Source organism: Mchenga conophoros, linkage group LG7 (assembly GCF_057382185.1).
Source record: "Mchenga conophoros isolate Kocher_MC1m ecotype Shallow Benthic linkage group LG7, M_conophoros_male_GT1.1, whole genome shotgun sequence".
In the NCBI taxonomy this organism is placed as follows: Eukaryota; Metazoa; Chordata; class Actinopteri; order Cichliformes; family Cichlidae; genus Mchenga; species Mchenga conophoros.
The window spans coordinates 53,543,928-53,563,759 of NC_140532.1; the positions used below are offsets into that span (position 1 = coordinate 53,543,928).

The 19,832-nt window shown below is 40.0% G+C and overlaps 1 protein-coding gene across 7 annotated transcripts; it reads left to right on the plus strand.

Annotated features, from left to right (window-relative positions):
* Window positions 1-1,271: 1,271 nt before the first annotated feature.
* LOC146571137 (uncharacterized) lies at window positions 1,272-19,656 on the plus strand. Of its 7 annotated transcripts, none has more exons than XM_085280155.1 (27): window positions 1,272-1,392; window positions 2,152-2,345; window positions 2,439-3,081; window positions 3,221-3,324; window positions 3,721-3,786; window positions 4,378-4,533; window positions 4,901-5,034; window positions 7,243-7,337; window positions 7,430-7,484; window positions 7,857-7,991; window positions 9,720-10,007; window positions 10,186-10,249; window positions 10,337-10,508; window positions 10,609-10,721; window positions 11,374-11,758; window positions 11,923-12,057; window positions 13,624-13,660; window positions 13,755-13,868; window positions 13,967-16,797; window positions 17,023-17,077; window positions 17,197-17,350; window positions 17,434-17,572; window positions 17,669-17,702; window positions 17,796-17,897; window positions 18,011-18,242; window positions 18,332-18,641; window positions 18,736-19,656. In XM_085280155.1, exons 2-27 carry the CDS (start codon window positions 2,158-2,160, stop codon window positions 18,832-18,834), a joined length of 6,840 nt encoding a protein of 2,279 aa, XP_085136281.1. In that variant the 5' UTR covers window positions 1,272-1,392; window positions 2,152-2,157; the 3' UTR covers window positions 18,835-19,656. The 7 variants fall into 7 exon arrangements, with proteins under 7 accessions (XP_085136281.1, XP_085136283.1, XP_085136284.1 ...); XM_085280157.1 differs by having other exon boundaries at window positions 18,739-19,656; XM_085280158.1 differs by having other exon boundaries at window positions 13,764-13,868.
* Window positions 19,657-19,832: the final 176 nt, after the last annotated feature.

A 19,832-nucleotide genomic window follows, 5' to 3' on the forward strand; every position in this document is an offset into this window, starting at 1 on the left:
CAAATAAAGTTGACTTTGACTTTGACTTTGACTTTGATTTTGTGACCCAGAAAGAATAATAAGAGTAAAGTTAAAACTAACTAGCTGCCGCCATTGTTGGAAACTGAGCAGGGCGCTATGAATTCTGGGACAGTTTCTTCTTCTTCGGCGTTTAACGGCAGCTGGCATCCTTGTACATGCAGTGCTGCCATCTTCTGTTTCAGTCCGTTATTACACTCTTAAATCCTACTACTTAGTCCTGCGTCTTTTGGGATCTTACAAAGCTTCAAACGACTGTCGACTATTAAATTAGTCGTCGACGATTTTGACAGTCGACGTAATCGTGACTAGTTGACTAATCGTGGCAGCCCTAGTGGACACCATTAGAAAGGAGAACATCAGAGGGACAGCTTAGGTTGAGCTGTTTAAGAGACAAGATTGAAGTGGTTTGGACATGTGTAGAGGAGGAATAACAAGAGATGTTGAATATGGAGCTAGCAGTCAGGAGGAAAAGAGGAAGAACAAAGAGAAGATTGATGAATGCAGTGAAGGGGGACACGCAGAAGGTTAGTGTGGCAGAAGAGGATGCTAGGGAAAGGTGGAGGTGGATAATCTGTCATAATCGGAGTCACCAAAAGAAGATCTTTCTGAAAACAGTGAGCTAAATCAGATTAATTAGAGGAAACTGAATGAGAATCAATATATTTTTGATATAAGGATTAATTCTTTTGATAGAAATTGCTGGGCACGGTGTATGAGGTCCTGTTTACCTAAACCAAACAGATAAATCCTACACAGATTTAGAGTCAGTCATGGGGCTGACCAGTTATTATTCTATCGGTTTAATCAGTTTATAGTAATGGGTAGCGCTAAACCAGTTAATAGTTATAGTTATATAATAGTTAGTACTCTGGAATCTTGGTTTCTTTTTTTAAAGACTACATTTACATGTAAACATAACCTGATAAACCACCATAAAAAATCAAATATTTCCGTGCTACTTAAATATGTATATTAGTTTGTTTCTCAAAGAAATTAAAAGAAATGGGTTATTTTCAGGAGATAAAACATGGTGGAGGGAAGGCAGGCACAATTTAAAATCACATATTTTCTTATACTTACATTTCATACAGACATATTTTATACTTTACACTAAAGCTTTTTTACTTTTTCTTTGTTGTTGTTGTTATTACTATTATTAGTAAAGCGCAGACAGGATTGCTTACAGAGATCGCGGTCTTACCTCATCCAACTCTTTGAACCCAACTACATTTCCCATAACCCCCTTCACTCAGGAAAATATTACGTCACTAAAACATGGCGGATTAACGTGTGCTTTGGGTCCGCTACTTACCACTTCTCGTCGGTAAATGAAGGCTTATTTCTTCCACAAAACGACACATTCTTAGTCAGGTACGTTAATACAAGTAAAGTAAAAGATGTGGACGCGATAAAAATATCAGTGAAGCGGTCTTAGCTTCAAAACGTCATGAAACGGGCGACCCAACGCATGCAGAGCGTCACGCTTAAAACTGTTTTTACCCGAGTTTGAGTCCAGCTTGTGCACTTTCCCAGTCTTTCTCCACCATTAAGATTGCATTTTGCGTAATTTTCACTGGTTTAAATTGTGTTTGTTGGCTTATTCCACGTCTGGCGGTGTTTCCGAGTGATTTTAAAGCGTTTGCCATCAAACTTAACGGCCTCTCGACTGTCGACGTCACCAGCCCTGTAAACAAAGTAGCTGAGTTTTGCATTTTTAAGTAAAAGAAGAGATCATTTAAATACTTTTTGTGCAGGCGAAGTTTATTGTTTTGTAGGCGAAATATGCCTAAGCTGCAGTAGAGTAAGCTGCTTTTTGTCAACACTGAGACGAAGCAAATGCATATTAGTGTCGAACTCCATCCATGGAGAGATATTTATGTGTTCATTTCTATTTAGCAAATAATTTCTTGAAAAGCTATATGTAAAGACGAGATTTGGTGCAGAAAAAGATCCCCACCTGTGACTGCTGTTCTGTAAGGGCATCTTTTCTTGGTTGATTTCCAGAGCACCTTTACAATACCTGAATACATTTTGATGGCGTATTAGGGCGTTAGATGGAGTTTAGCAGTATTTCATTTGCAGATTGATGTCATGGCTATTTGTTCAGTACTGATGCAGCTTTGCTTTCAGGTCAAAATGTTCCGTCGGTCAAGATTTAGTGTGCGTCCCAATGTAAGTACAGCAGGGCGATCAGCACCTCCGGAAGCAACTCCAGCAAATCAGGAGGCCAGTGAGGCCCAGAGGGAGGTTGGGGACAGCAACAATGCTAGTGCTCTGACGGATAAGTCCGACATTACCCTGTCAGAAAAAGCTGCAGCTTCAGTGTGAGTTTAAAGTAAAGTGTCTTTGAATTATTTTAGAAGCCTTAAGACTATTTGTTATGTTTGACAACAATAACTTTTCTTACTACCGTTTAGGGATGGCAGTGAGCAAAATGTGGATGGTACCAGCTCTTCAGTGGCTGTCCAAAGAAGGAAACGATTTTCTGTTAAGCCTAAAGTGGCCCCTGGCCGCCCCTCTGCTCTCTCTCGGACACCAAAGTCTCCCATCAAAGCAGTCTCTCAAACATCTGTTGATTGCTCTGGTGCGGGCCTTGACAAGGCAAAAGCATCCAGTCAAACGGGAACAACAGCAACTCCGAAGGGACTCCAGTCTCCAAGGCGACGCAGGCCTTCAGAAGACGGCAAGCTGCCTAAAATTCAACCTAAACCCACCTCCATTTCTTTGGACGCTTCAGAATCTTCAGCTGTTTCCTCAGCTGTACAGTCAGTAGAACAAACCCATCTTCCAGCAGACAGTAGCAAACAATCAGAGAACATTTCAGACAGACAAGTTAAGGAAGCTCCTCCCAGACCACCAGATAGACCCTCCATACCAGACAAAGAATCTACTGAACTATCGGAGAAAGCCAAAACACTTGCATCATCAAAGACTGTGCCTTCACTGACACCATCGGCACTCTCCCTGAGTAGACTTCTAAATGACCCATCAGACGTACAAAGGCTTGTGAAGGCTCAGAAGCTCAGAGATTTGCTCAGAGAGGAGAGACGCAAAGAAAAAGTGAGTCCTTGTCATTAACTAAGCATTTTTAGCCATCTTTTCACAGGTGTCTGAGTTAAATAATGTATTCATCAGATATAAACTGTTAGCTTTATCATGATTTGTTAACTGAAAGGTGTGATGTCATTTGATTCTGCAGAAACTTAAGAAAGCTAAGGCTGTTTCGAAGGTATTTAATTTAGATCCTGCCAAAATGACCATGCGGGACCTTATCCATTATCTTCCAACGTCTAACCCAATGACGTGAGTATCTTGCAAAGTTGTGAAATTCATGTAATTATGTGATGTTAAAGTATGGGGGAGGCCATTGTTCAGGAGGCAGGCAGGAGGCACGTTGTCTACTATTCAGAAGGTTGGTGGTTTGATGCTCGACTGCTCCGTTGTGCACGCTAAAGTATCCTTGACAAGCAGCTACAAGTTGCTTCCGATGTGTTCATCGGTGTTAATGTTAGGTAGAAAGCACTTAGATGCAAAAATGTGCTTTTATGAATGTGTGTGTAAATGGGTGAATGAGATATGTTGCATAAAGTACGCTCCTGTAGAACAGTCCAGTCCATGTACCATATATTTCACTTATGATGTTTTATATTGACGAACACTGATTTTACTTGAGAAAACTGAATTTTGAAATTCTTCCAGATCTGGTGTAGAAGAATTGACCCAAGAGAATGAGACTGTGCTCCCACCTTCACCAGGAAGAGAAGCGTATGTTTGTCCTGTTCTTTAAATCATGTTTTTTTTAAATGGTTTGTCTATGTTAAGCCTGTAATTCAAATGGAAATTACTTCAATGTTTGACATGCTTTTTTTGTCACATTTTCTTATAATATTTAAGTTTAAAAAGTTATGTTTTTTTTAATGCTGCAGAAGGACACACATGAACCATGTTCTCACTGTGTGCAATTGCTGATCATCTGTTGTTCCTCAAAGAAAGAGTCATAAACACAGTTTTTCATCACAAAAAGTATTATGAAAAAAAATATGAATGAAACAAAACAAAGTTGAACACTAGAATTGAGTTTGTCCCAGCCAAACATTATTCGTTTAACGTGTTAATTCAGTCTGTTTGAATCACTGAAAAGTGACTGCACATCTGATACAACAGAGAACTTGGTTTAAGTGTTTTAACTTTTTGGCGTACTTAAATGTGGAGGCAGCAGTGCATTTTAAACAGTTTGTCTTTCAAAAGCTGTGGCTTGCTGCACGTTTCAGAATGTGTAGAAAGTTTGTATACCAGTTGCTTATAATAAATTGATTTTTCTTTATTTTCTTTCTTCTTCTTTTTTAATGTTTGAAGGTCTCCAGAGCAGGCACAGGAACCTGAAATCCCCCCTAATACCATGGGCAACACAGAGGAAGAAGCAGAGGAGGCAGAGGAAGAGCAGGAAGAAGCACTTATGGTTCCTCAAGTCAAAGTTGCAGAAGATGGCTCACTGATTATTGACGAAGAGAGGTTAGTAGAGATTTGTAGACCATTTGATCTGTATCCCCAGGCAGGGATAGCTCATTAGGTAAAGTGGTCGCGCCATGATTGGAAGGTCGGTGGTTCGAATCCACTGAACTGTTACTCTGAGGTACCCCTGAGCAAAGTACCGTTGTGATGGATTGGTGGCTGCTCACTGCTTCACTGAGTCAATGGGTTAAATGCAGAGAGTAATCGGCCTACAGGGGATTAATAAAGTATGCATTATTATTATTATTATTATTATTTTATTATTATTTTGCCCCATCCATATAAAATAATTGCTTTCCTATTGTGATATTGTAGAACGTTCAAACCATTTATAGGCTTTTTAAAACCCTTTCATCTTATCTCTCAGCTTAACTGTGGAAGTCCAGCGAGCCAAAGGGCCAAACCCAGCAGAGAATCGAGACCCCATCTTTGAACGAGGCTCCACTACAACTTACTCAAGTTTCAGGAAACTTAACCATGCAAAACGCTGGACCAGCGAAGGTGAAACAGCCACAATATTAAAGGAACCTTATGCAAAGCAGCACTGGCTTTGCAGAGCAAAAGCACGAGACATTGGAAACAAATACGTGAGTTGTGTGTAGAGCTGGGCGATAGAACGATAACGATATGTATCGCGATATAACTTTTTCTCGATAGAAAAATTCAACTATCGTGATAGACCTCGCCGCTCTTGCCCCTCTTTAAAAAAAAAAAAAGGTCAGCCAATCCAAATTAAGTAGCGCAGAGCCGAACCAATCACAGCTGCAGCGTCACGTCACGTGACTTGTTACGTACAGCACAAGTGCCAAGCCGCACATGTGTATTTGTTTGGGAAGCAGCCAGCCACCGTACCGCCCGGGTAATGGAGGAAAAGAGTGAGCCGACTAGAAAAATCAACCGAGCGTGACCGAAGGTTACCGAAGAGAAAACAGATGATGGTTCCAATGCCAGAGAGATTGTCGAACGGAAGAGCCATAGAAGTTCCGTAGTGTGAAGGTATTTCGGCTATTTCAAGTCTGACAAAAAACAGAGTAGCATGCACTGTAAATTGTGCCGAAAGCAACTCTGGAAATACAATAAACTGGTGCATGCGCTACGTCCACACGTACCCGGGTATTTTTGAAAACGCAGATTTTTCTATGCGTTTGCACCTTTCGTCCACACATAAACGGCGTTTTTGGTCACTGAAAACGAAGATTTTTAAAAACTCGTAAACTTGCATTTACGTGTGGACTAGAAAAACGGAGAAAACGCAGCGTCAAAGGTGTGCGCATTTTTTGACGTCACACTGTGCGCCACGTTATTGTTTCGGTGAAATGAATTTCTACAATACTGTTAATTCTACTCTCTGCAGTGTTTAAATGCTTACATATACACACAGTTACTGTCCCTCCACACATACGACTCTGTTCTGATTCTATGCCCCAGCTTTGTTTACTTTTTCCCACCGAGGCTTCTAGACTTCTGATTGGCCAACATTTCTGCACGGTTAGGAATCTAGCGCCACCTGCTGCTTTGGCATGTTCATAGCAGCGTTTTCCTTCATTTCTGCCTTTATGTGTGGACGGGATTATTTTTTAAAACGAAAACGGAAAATCTCCGTTTTCAAAAATACCCGTGTACGTGTGGACGAAGCCTCAGTCTCTGACTGGAAGCGCTAATTCGTCATTCGGCTTTTGTCAGACTAAAGTAACTGTTAAAACTGTTTGAAAAGCTAAGCTATACAACAAGGAGAGATTGAGAATTTCCTTTTAGTTCTCAGTTTATTTGATATTGACAAAAGTTAGTCAGTTTTGTCTGTTCTTCTGTAAAACAAACTAAGATTTATTTTTAGAATTAATATTTTGTTTCTAAGTGGAATCGACAATTTAGTCTGTTTCGTTTGTTCTATTTTGAAACTTAAACGCTTTAGCGGCTGCCTTTTGTGTAGTTTGCAATATTTGCCTTTATTTATCTGAAAAAGTCTCATGTTCCTTAAGTACATCTACCCTGTTGAACTTATTATGGGAAATAAATATTTGAATAAAAACAAGCTGCTGATTATTTCACATTTTACTTGTGAGCAACAGCACATTTAAATCTTACAAATATAGTTATTTGGCTTATATCGTGATAGATATCGTTATCGCCTGAAATGAAAAAAACATATCGTGATATGAAAAAATCTTATATCGCCCAGCTCTAGTTGTGTGATGGGTCTTGTTTCCCCGTCCCACGGATACTTTATCAGATTGGGATCTGAGGAGTTCTTAGGTTGGATCAATTCCTTGTGTTCTTTTTTATTTTCCTTGAGTCCTGCTTGAGCAGTTTTTGTTGTGTTGCAGGCAGCATTGTTCTTCTGAGGAGGCTATTGCTGTCAGGGACTGTTGCAACATAGATACTGTATATAATTTGGTGATTAGCAAAGTCCTTTTTTGAAGCCTTTACCTATTGCAGGTAAAGGCTTGTCTGCACTGACTCGTCTTTTCAGGTCCTGAAGCCATCTTTTATATACAGTCCGCAGTAATAGTTAAGAGTGTGGCATGTGTCTAATTGAATGCAGAAAATTATAACCACACAGTCGATGCTGTGCACTTCACATGTGAATGGTTATAATACAGTGGCTTATCAGGTAAGATAAGCCACATATATGGTAACATATTAAGTGTTTTTATTATTTTGTTTTGATGCCTTTTTTGTGACTTTTCTTCTTAAATTTGTTTTCATCAGAGACAGACATGTTCTTCCTGGCAGTTAGCATGGTGGGGACAGATTTTTCTATGATTTGCCAACTGTTTCCACACAGAGCTCGATCAGAGATAAAGGTCAGCGATAAATACAAGTATGCATGGTAAGAAAAAAGAGTTTAAAGTTGAACTAAATACACAGAACTGCAATTTTGAATTTGATCTTTCAGAACAAATTCAAGAAAGAAGAACGAGAGAATGTTTGGAGGATTGACAAAGCTATCAGTAAGTATTTAGTAATAATCTTCAAATGTAATTATTCACGTATGTCATTTAAAGGTTATATTTAATTGAAAATGGTAAAAAGACAATATATCAAATTTCAAAAAAAGAACGAATATAATATTAATTAGTAACATAACTAGAGAGAGAGGAGATTATGCAGCATAGTGGGAAATACACACGCGCACAAAGTTCTGTGTTTTTGTTTAGTTAATTATAGAATCCCAAGTGTTCACAGTATTGTATGTTTTTCCCTTTTTTCCCTTCACATTTTACACAGTTGCCAAACGTTTTGGAATCAAAATAACCGAATGATTAACGTTCTGTGTGTACATTCTTAAATTTAATTTAAGTTGGCTGATGATTGTTTTGTAGGAGAGAGGCGCAAACTGGACATAGAGTACTTCTCTAAGCTGTTAGAAAAGATTTTGGAATATCAGAGAAGTAAGAAGAAACTGAGATCAGTGGCTGAGAAGAAATCGTCCCAAAAGGGCAAGAGAAAGACAAAAGGTAAGATACAGTGGGGCAAAAAAGTATTTAGTCAGCCACCGATTGTGCAAGTTCCCCCACCTAAAATGATGACAGAGGTCAGTAATTTGCACCAGAGGTACACTTCAACTGTGAGAGACAGAATGTGAAAAAAAAATCCATGAATCCACATGGTAGGATTTGTAAAGAATTTATTCGTAAATCAGGGTGGAAAATAAGTATTTGGTCAATAACAAAAATACAACTCAATACTTTGTAACATAACCTTTGTTGGCAATAACAGAGGTCAAACGTTTACTATAGGTCTTTACCAGGTTTGCACACACAGTAGCTGGTATTTTGGCCCATTCCTCCATGCAGATCTTCTCGAGAGCAGTGATGTTTTGGGGCTGTCGCCGAGCAACACGGACTTTCAACTCCCGCCACAGATTTTCTATGGGGTTGAGGTCTGGAGACTGGCTAGGCCACTCCAGGACTTTCAAATGCTTCTTACGGAGCCACTCCTTTGTTGCCCGGGCGGTGTGTTTTGGATCATTGTCATGTTGGAAGACCCAGCCTCGTTTCATCTTCAAAGTTCTCACTGATGGAAGGAGGTTTTGGCTCAAAATCTCACCATACATGGCCCCATTCATTCTGTCCTTAACACGGATCAGTCGTCCTGTCCCCTTGGCAGAAAAACAGCCCCATAGCATGATGTTTCCACCCCCATGCTTCACAGTAGGTATGGTGTTCTTGGGATGCAACTCAGTATTCTTCTTCCTCCAAACACGACGAGTTGAGTTTATACCAAAAAGTTCTACTTTGGTTTCATCTGACCACATGACATTCTCCCAATCCTCTGCTGTATCATCCATGTGCTCTCTGGCAAACTTCAGACGGGCCTGGACATGCACTGGCTTCAGCAGCGGAACACGTCTGGCACTGCGGGATTTGATTCCCTGCCGTTGTAGTGTGTTACTGATGGTGACCTTTGTTACTTTGGTCCCAGCTCTCTGCAGGTCATTCACCAGGTCCCCCCGTGTGGTTCTGGGATCTTTGCTCACCGTTCTCATGATCATTTTGACCCCACAGGATGAGATCTTGCGTGGAGCCCCAGATCGAGGGAGATTATCAGTGGTCTTGTATGTCTTCCATTTTCTGATGATTGCTCCCACAGTTGATTTTTTCACACCAAGCTGCTTGCCTATTGTAGATTCACTCTTCCCAGTCTGGTGCAGGTCTACAATACTTTTCCTGGTGTCCTTCGAAAGCTCTTTGGTCTTGGCCATGGCGGAGTTTGGAGTCTGACTGTTTGAGGCTGTGGACAGGTGTCTTTTATACAGATGATGAGTTCAAACAGGTGCCATTCATACAGGTAACGAGTGGGGGACAGAAAAGCTTCTTACAGGAGACGTTACAGGTCTGTGAGAGCCAGAGATTTTCCTTGTTTGAGGTGACCAAATACTTATTTTCCACCCTAATTTACGAATAAATTCTTTACAAATCCTACCATGTGAATTCATGGATTTTGTTTTCACATTCTGTCTCTCACAGTTGAAGTGTACCTCTGGTGCAAATTACTGACCTCTGTCATCATTTTAAGTGGGGGAACTTGCACAATCGGTCGCTGACTAAATACTTTTTTGCCCCACTGTACGTCAACGTGATTTCTTTTCTCGTGTGATCATTGTAGGCTGTATGTGAATATTTGGGAATTCTCCTTTAGCTTTTCCCAATTCAAAAGTCTATGTGCTCTTATTCCTTCTACAGCCAAAAAATCGGGAAGGAAACTGAGTGATGTGGAGGAGGAAGATGAGGAGGATGAGGATGGGAAAGAGATCCTGGGGTTGGAAGAGGAGGAAGAGGAAGGGGAGAAAGAGAATGAGGATCTCTGTAATGATGGAGAAATTCCTGTTTCTGACGCTAAGACAAAAAGAGGCAAAAGAAAGAACAGACAAGTTGCTCTGGATGAGGAACCAAATGACAAGAGAACCAAACGAGTGAGCACTGAGCAAGGTACAGGGACTGTGAGCGGTTTTGTTGTTACAAAACATGTAGGTATGTGGTGATTTCGTGGTAGCTACCTTTTGTCTAACTGTTTGTTTGTTTTTTTAAATATTTCCTGAAAATTAAGGGTAATAACTTTCCCCCCCCCCAAATCAGTACTCGTTTCCCCATGTTTTCTTGGCTTTTGTTAAAGTGCCACGCCATTTTTATTTTGCTTTTAAATTCTCAGATGAGGACGGCGTATGCGAAGATCCTGAGGCAGAGCTTCCTGACAACCACAAAGACTCAGACACGTAATGACACTAAAATCATATTGCTGTGAATATTATTTTTTTTGTACATATCTCTGCGATTAAAATCAGTTTCTTTCAAATGTTTAGGTCAGAGAAAACTCAAAATGCAAATACAGCTAAGGACACTGCAATCAAGCCAGCTAAACTCTCACGAGGCAGAGCATCAAAACCACTACTGCCTTTAGGCCGCAAATGGAGTAAAAAGCCTTCACCTTGTACAACAGCTAAAAGTACTTCATTGGATGAAGAAGATGAGAGTGTAAGTGGTTGAACTTGTAATAAGGTTATTTCACTTTCTGTTTATAAGCCTTGAAACCTTTTTATGAATACTGGCTTTGCTTTACTGAAACTTACTGTAGGTAAATAAAGATACATCATCTTTAAGCCAAGCCAGCAGGGAGCCAGTCGGTGATGATATTTCCTCAGAAGGGGAGGAGGAGGATGCCATAGTTAAACCTCCAAGACCTACCAGGTACATGAATGTAATTTACTGAAAAACTCCCATTCTGACCGTGTATCCACTGTATCCAGCGCTTAACAAATTTGTTAGACCACCTTTCATAAAAACAAGAAAACACAAATATTTTAGAAATCTCTCATAAACTTTTTTAAAACTAAAAATTAAATATTTGTTCAGCATATTTGTCCAGGAGTGAAGGATTTCAAACTGAATTCATGTTTGTATTCCCAGATTTCAGCCGGCACACTAGACTTTTTTTGAGAAATTAGCAATTAATCAAAACAGTTAATCAATTAATTCAATCAAACAAATGTTTCTGTTCACAAAGCAAGCAAATAGCTGTAATTTGACATCTTAATAAAAAAATAATGTGCTTTACTATTTTTTTTCAGCATTTTTGTAAAGATGGTAAATTTGAAAATTGATGAATTACAATAAAAATTATTCCTTGGCATTTAAAAAAATGACTTTGATTAAAGAGTTTAGACATACTGATGGATTCACCATTACAGAAACATATGAAAATGTTTTTTGTAATTATCAATACTGTTAATACAGGGTTTCTTGTCATCTAACATTGTCTGGTGGGCTGATAGATTTAAGAACAATATTCCTATTGATCATGAATAAAGTGTTTTTATTAGTGTTTCATTTTGTTTTGTAGATGTGGTAGAGTGCCTAAACCCATCAAGCCCTTGACTTATCCAGCCAAAGATGAAGTACACTCCTCTGCATCTGAAACTACACCAGCCTCAGCAGCTGGGTCCACTGCATCTGCTGCTAAACCAAAATCCCAACAGGCAGCCAAGAAGAGAATCCTACCACAGCATGATTTGGCCCCAAAATCCAAAAAGTGTAAACTTGTCACTCTCACAGCTTCTCAGACAGAATTTAGTGACGAGGACAGTCATCAATGGCAGGATGAAGAAGTGGAGGAGGTGGAACTCGCAGGTAGCCCCAGTAAAGACAGCAGTGCACCTGCGTTTGTGCCTGCCGGCCTGCACACTCCTCGTCCTGAGATTAAAGAAGTGGATGAGACAATTGCTGAGGTATGATAAACATTTTCTCCATCACATGCCTCACTAAAACACCAATCATTCTTTTTATTTTGAAATAATTCCCATGACAAACATTTTTATGTTTTGCTTTACTTTTTATTTGCGCATGGTTTTACATTCCAATCTTCCTCTGACTCCTCCTATGCCACCTGTAGCTTGATATCTTGGCCACTATGCCTGATGTTTTGGGCATTTCCCAAGATGCACTTTGCCCCGATTCTGCTTGTGAGCAGGCACAACATGAGACAGGGTCAGCTGAACCATGTGAACATCAGTTGGACCTGTTGATTGTAAGTGACCTATGCTTAAGAAGTAGTACCAAGTTAATTAAATCATTAACCCCAATAACAGATCTGGGGTTAATGATTATCATTCCAGAGCACTAATCTTGAAAACACAATTTTATCTATTATTAAAGGCTCAAAACTGAGTAAGTTCAACCTTTTATTTTTTTCTGCAGTGTCTTTCCATTTTTGTTTTGAATACATGTATTCAGTATGTGGTTGAATTACTTACACAGCAATCAGGCAAAACATTATGGCCACAGACAGGTGAAATAAATAACATTCATTATCTCATCATTGCACCTGTTACTGGGTGGGTTAGTGAACATTTTGTCCTCAAAGTTAAAAAAAAATTGAGGGCAAAATGTAAAAGGATTTGAGTTTGACAAGACTCTTTTGGGACTTTCTCGGTCTGCAGTATTAGTCAATGAAGGAAGAATGGTGAACCAGCGATAGGGTCCTGATAGGCTCACTGCTGCATGTGGGGAACATGCATCAGTGAGCCTTGGCCACCAATGACCAAGGCTGGCTTGTGTGGTCCGATCCAACAGATGAGCTAGAGTATCTCATATCAACAATTTAATGCTGGTTCTAATTGAAAGGTGTCAGAACAAACAGTGCATCACAGTGTATGGAGGTGCATACCACAGACAAGCCAGGGTTCACATACTGACCCCTGTCCTTCACCGAAAGTGCCACTTGAGCATCAGAACTAGACCATTGATAGAAGAAGGTGGCCTGGTCCAAATAATCACATTTTTTTTAATGTCACGTGGTTGGGTGCATTTGCGCCTCTTACTTAGGGAACACCAGGATGTGCTATGGGGGGAAGGCAAGCCGCCAGTGGCAGTGTGATGTTTTGAGCAATACTCTGCTGGGAAACCTTGCGTCCTGCCAACCATATGGATGTCACTTTGTCATGCACCACCTCCCTAAGCACTGTTTCAGACCACCTTCATTTGGCCTCATTTGGAATGATAATGCGCCCCGCCACAAAACTAAAATGGTTCAGGAATGGTTCAAGGAGCACAACAAGGAGTTTGAGGTGTTGACTGACTCCCAGATTCCCCAGACTGCAGTCCAATTAAGCAGCTGTGGAATGTACTGGACAAACAAGTCTGATCCATGGACAGCCCAAATTTGCAACTTATAGGACTTAAAAGTTGCTAATATCTTGGTGCCAGATACCACAGTACAGCTAGAGACGTTCTATTGGAGTCCAAGCCTCGACAGACCAGGGCTGTTTTAGCAGCAAAAGCAGGATTAACACAATATTAGGCCTGTGGTTATAATGTTATGCCTGATCGATGAAAATTATAACATGCATAAATAACAATGTGGTTTGTAGTAAACCAGTTCAGTGATCAATAAGATTAGAAAGGTGCCTAAAATGTCATCTTTATTTGCTATACAGTCAACTGTAGATGTACATATCTGTACAGATGTGTACAGATGTAGAAAAGATATTGTAAATGAAGCAGTGTACTGTACTTCATGTTTTTGTAAAACAGCTTTTGTGAATAGAAAGGAGAGCTTTTGGTGTTATTTATGATATGTGTGTTTGCTTTGCAGGATGTTATAGAATTTATTTCTTCAGAACATGCAGAAGGTATGTTGAAGATGTTTTATGATTATTTGCTTATGAATTTTATATATAGTTTTAGATTTAAAGTTCATATTTTTTGTTTGTCTTTTTATTTCAGTATCTGAAGATCAGAGCTACAACGAGGCTGCTCAAACCCTGCTGACCATCGGAAACCTGAGTCACGTCTCTCAGTCGGAACAGAATCAAGTAGACATACGAGATCATGTAACAGGTTAGAAAGACAGAAAAGAGTCCTTATAATGGACAGTTTCATTTGTTGTTAGACTGAGCAACAGTCAATGTAAAATGTGCCATTATATTTAACTGCAGGGACGGCATCAGCTGATGTGAATGAAACCACCCACCTAGAAAAAGGGCTTGTTTCCGATGCTGCTGTACAGGAAGAAAGTGCCACTCCTTCCGTGTCTGCATTTGATCATGATGTCACACAGACATCGGCGACTGTGGCCACTGTGGAACAACAAGTTAGCAAAACAGTCAGTGATGAAATGGCAGTTAAAACCAGTGATGAGCCACATCCAGAGAGTTCAAACAAAAATACTCTACAAACTAAGAGAGGTCACTTTTCCAAAATAAAACCTAAACCTAACCTTAACCGAGTCTCCAGGACTGTACAATCCAAATCCCAACCAGATATATCTGCAGCAAGGACAGCTGAAGAAAGCCACAGAGAATCTGCTAACATTAAAGACTGTTCTCCAGCATTGCTAAAAGCTGACATTTCCTCTACTGAAGTTAAACTAACAGCAAAGCCATCTGAGAGTCAACCAGATATTGTTGGGGTTGAATCAGTTGCAGAAATCCAGTTCCAGAGTCACAGCTTTTCTGAATCTACATTTGAACCACATAGGGATCAGGCCACGAGAGAGACAAAGTCATTATCTGAGCCCACAGATGAAAAACTTGCTTCCCATGTTGAACCTTTTGAGACTGGTTTTAAGGATCCGCCAAACTCTGACTCACTCATCACAGAGGTTGAAGAGGAGTTATGTTCAATTGTGTCCCCAGCCAAGGAGAGCAGTGATAAACCTACGGGTGAAACACACGCAGGAGAATTATCTGTCACTGAAAAAGGAGAAAGTGAAGTCTCAAATACTTGCCAATCTAGAAGGAGTCGATTACCAAAATTCAAACCCAAGCCAAATCTGCTACAGACATCAAGAACTGCAAGATCTAAATCCCAAACCACAAAGCAGCCTGAAGAGAGAGACCCCATCCCAACGCAAGACCCCAAATCTCGCAAACAATCAAGATGCTTAACCACAGAGGATGAACAACCACGATCATCATGCTCTGCTTCTCCTGAAAAACATGTAGAAAGTGTAGATACTCTTTTACCAACAACCACAGATGGTAGACCGGACTTAGGTGCAGTAATAACGGATTGCGGTCCCTCACAATGCCAGAACTTGGAATCTGAGTTTGATCTCAAAGGGAATCAAGTCACTAATGACACAAAGTCGTCATCTGAGCCCACAGAGGAAAAAGTTCAGTCCTGTGTTGAAACAGCCAAGAGTGTTTTCAATAATTCAGCAACATCAGACTTGGCGATCTCAAAAGTTGAACAGGAGCCATGCATAGAATCAGAACCAGGTCAAGAGAGCGCCGAGAAACCTCCTTCATGTGTTTCACATCCAGAAGATTTACCTGTCAGGCAAAAAGAAGTGAACAAAGACACAACTCCTTCACCATCTAGAAGGAGTCGAATGCAAAAGGTCAAACCTAAACCAAATTTAGCACAGTCCTCAAGAATTTCAAGGTTTAAACCTCAAACTGTAAAATCGGTTTTAGAGAAGGACTTAAGCCCAACTTCAAACATGAGATCACCTGAAAAAACAACAGCAAAGGTGGAACCACAACTAGTATGCACCCTGTCCTCCGAAAAACTGAGTGAAAACGCTGACCCTGCTTCAGTTTTAAAACCATCAATAAATATAGTTTCTACACCTACACTCTCGGAGGAGCTATCAACAAATGAGGAGTCTAGTTTAACAAATGTTAGACTAGACTTGGGTGCAGCAACTTCAGATCAGAGTGCCTCAGAAAACGTGAACCTCTCTGCATCACAATTTGAACCCAGCAGGGATCAGGTCAGCAGCGAGACAAAGTCAGCATCTGATCCAGAAAAAAATATGCCTTGTATTACCACATCTGTGAGTAGTTGTAAAAATGTGGTAGCACCTGACTCAGCAGTCACAGTCTCACAAGCTGGGGAAGCAGGTGATGCAGAATCAGCCTCACCCCAAGAGAGCAGCGTCCACCAGGCTGTTCTTGTTGCACCTGTTCAAGAGTCACCGCTTAATCAAGAAAAGAGTGAAGCTGCTTCTCAGTTGAGGAGTCGTCGATTGCAAAAAATCAAACCCAAACCAAACCTGCCACAAACACCAAGAACTATGCAGTCAAACTTGCAATCCACAAAAGACCCTGTTATACACACGCAGGTTGTGGAAAAACCCTGTAGCCAGACTTGTGTGTCTGAATCAAGTGACTACAGAATGACAGATTCAGAAGCCCAGCCATCTTGCAGTCCTACCTCTCCAGAAAAATCAAATGAATTTAAAAGTCCTGATGCTTATTCAGTTTCTGAACCATCACTGGAATCTGGCTCTTCTAATAAATGCCGAGAGGAAATATCTTCATCAGAGAGGGAAAAGACAGATGCTGTATGTGGCCCAATGTCAAGCTCAGTGAGCTTGGAACAAAATATCCCACAAAGATTGCGGCGGTTTCCCAAGGTCAAACCGAAACCCAATTTGGGATCATCCTCTAGAATTACACAGACAAAACTACAGCCAGCTGATATCAGTAAATCTGCAGAACATGTTGATACAATCTCAAATATAGCACCAGCACAAGACCCTGGGGACAATAATGATGCACAGAAATCTGTGAAATTGCCAGAGAAAAACCTAACATCAGGACATTGTTCTATAAATGTAGAAGTCTGTTCAGTAACATCTCAACCTGTAGACTCGGAGAAAGCACTGGGCACCTTAGACAGTAAGGATCCCCATCCAAATGATCCCAGCTCTCCTCTTGGATGTTTGGCACAAGTTAATGAACAACAAAGTGAACATGACCATCATTCAAGTAATTCTGAAGTCCCTCTGGTTCCTGTGAACCAAGTGTCTTCTACCCAGGTAAGCTCAATAATGACTCTGTTTTGTCTGGTCTTTAATCCTTTTACAAGCTTTGCAATCAAATCTGTTAATGTTGTGTCAAGACTTGCTAATTAATACAAGTTAATATTATATATCCAATTCTAACAGGGGTAGTTAGAGGTATTCTCCGGTAGTCAGTAGTTTTAAAGTGAAAAAGTCTCTCTTGAGTTTCCTTAAATGTTTCTCTAATTCTCCTAATCCTAGAATACATCAACATTAAGTACAAACGACATCCAAAGTTTTCCAATATTTCAAGAGAGTAAGTCAATCATATATTATGTTCCAGTCATATCACTTAAGTTTTGTGTAAACTTTATATAATGTTCTTCTTGATTTGATTATTTATTTATTGGTTTTTTTTCTTTTTTTAAATTTCAGTGCTGCCAGAGAAGGTGCCTTCAGATCCCGACGAACCATTTTTCATCCTCTCTCTGACTGAGATCCCGCTGTCCTCATCAGGGGAGGTGGTGAACAGTGCAACTGAGAACCCCTCTTGTCTTTCTGTAGCAGAGTCATCAATACCTCAACCAAGGTTTGTCTGCTTTTAATCAATTAGCTGTGTGAGCAAGCATGTTTAGTTTGGTGTCTAATTCTGTGCCTTTCTTCATCCTTTAGTGGTGTTTCTGGAGAGAGTGTGGCAGCGGCAGGAGAGGGGTCTCTGTCTAATGTCCCCATGCCCATGTTCAAAGAGATAAAGAGTGTGACAGGCCTCATCAGTGTGGAAGAGACTGTGCTGAACCCATCTACACTGATTGTAAGTAAAGCTCTAAAGAAGAACTGTTGGCGGTCAGAATGTGATTTTTTAATTTTTTTAAATCTTTTTCACATGCTGTGTTTTTCCATCCATCAGGATCATAACATTCAGAAAACAGTGGATCCACAGGGTAGAGTGACTGCATTATTCTGTCACTTTCAAGCTACTGATTGTCATGCTGATTCATGCTGTGTAACTTTAATTTTGTGCTTTAATTGAGCAGAACATACTACAGACAATCCACCAAAGTTTCCAGATGCCGTGGACAATAATGAGCCCGAAGCAGCACTTAACAAGCAGAGACAAACAAGTATTGGAAGAAGAGGTATGCAGAGGATAAATACATACTCACCAAATGCACTTTAAAAAATGTGTGAACATTTTTCTAATGTGAACATTAAATGTTGCTTTTTCACCCTGTATGAATCTTTCAACCAGCCAAACTGCAAGTTAAACCTAATGCAGCGAGGAGAAAACAAACCAGCAAGACCAAGTCAATGAAAGCAGCGGAGTCAGCGCCTACCCAAACAAACACCACCCAGGAGCCAAAAGCCAGTGATGCTGTCATGGAAGCACAAAGGGGAAGCTGCAGCCGTGATGAGGAGATTGTGACAGATGGAAAAGGCACTACCAGCAGCTTAGAAGCTCAAACTTCACAGAGGCGTGTGAGGTGGGTGAAGAACGGTTTCATTTTGAAAAAATTCACATTGGCTTCTATCAATTATTGAGAAACGTTTAATTTTTCCTAATATCTAACAGAAAACCCAAAGGCTCTCTTTCCTCGCTTTCTGTAACAAAGAAAACCAGCCTTCCACAAAATCTTCCACCTAGCAAACCAGTTTCCAAGCGATCTAAGCTTAAAACGCCACTGACTGAAGGACAACAGTCTTTGCTAGAGCCTGTAGCCTCCACATCACATGATGTCCCTTCCACACAAAGCTTGACACAGACACTAAAAGAAACCCGTCCAGCATCGATTACACTGCTAACACAAACAGCAGTGAACATCAGAGAGACCTGTGATCAAAGTCCCAGGAGCCCAGATCCTAGCACTTCACAGTGCACAGAGGTAAGAAAGCTACAGGTGGATTGAAGCTGTTTTTCCATTCAGTGTAATTCATACACGCTCACATGGAGATGTGCTCTGTTTTGTTCCTTCTTAGCAGGATGACTGTGTGGACAGCTGTGCTCTTGAAGAGGAGCCCACCAGTGTGTCTCAGTACTTCTTAACCAACATTTTCACAGAAGTGGATGAGGGGTAAAAGCCACCTACGTAGTTGGATTAAGAAGTGGAATTTGTTGGCTTTTCAAATTTTTATTTCTGTAAATAATAATTTATAACTGAAAAGTTGTTGTTGTTGTTTTTGCTTTTAGTTTTAATTCTTTCTTCACCATACTGATGAATGCAGTTTCACATTTGCAAACATTTACTAGAGTATCAGTTTGTTGAAACAACATTTTAAACCTCCGTTAGTTTAAATATTAAAGCACTGTACAAATGGATAACAACATTTGTGACTCATAGTTTGACTGAAGTGGTGGCAGCTTTTGCTGAATTTTTCATAAAAAATACTTCAAACCTCAGATGTCTTACCTATTTTTTTTTCTTCCTTTTGATACAACTGTGAATTTGTAAATACTGTACATGGTAGCAACTTCTTTTTTTTATATATATATATTTTTTGTCCGTTCTTGATTAATTTTCAGATGACTTTGACCTCAGGAAGAAAAACACAGTTCGGTAGATTAAGACCATGTACAGTTGTACATTTCAGTGTAAAGCCTTTTTTAATGTCTCTTCTGTGTACTTTAGAAATGTAACATATGTGGAAAATAAAGACAGAAATTCTGTTTAAAAAAAAAAAAAGGAACCCATTCAAAACAGAATAATCAAACTATCAAAGAGTTTCTGCTGTATGTTAATATGTTTATATATAGTGTTGAAATAGTGACTGTACCACACAGTTATGCACCGTTTGACTTCTTGTTTCATAAAAACACATTGTGTTTTCTACCCTAAGGGTTACATTGGCTCACTGAAAGTGAAAGATGTAATTCTGTAAGATCTGAATAAAAAGTATTACACCTAGATTTGTCTTGTCTTAATGTACATGCATGCTAGTTTGCTGTTGAAAATGGGTTTACAGCCTGCTGATGAAACAAAAAAGCAAATGATAACAAAGATGCTTAAGAATGAGTTAGGACCTAACTGTAAGCTAACATGTTGAGCATCACTTCCCTTACAACTGCTGATCCAGGC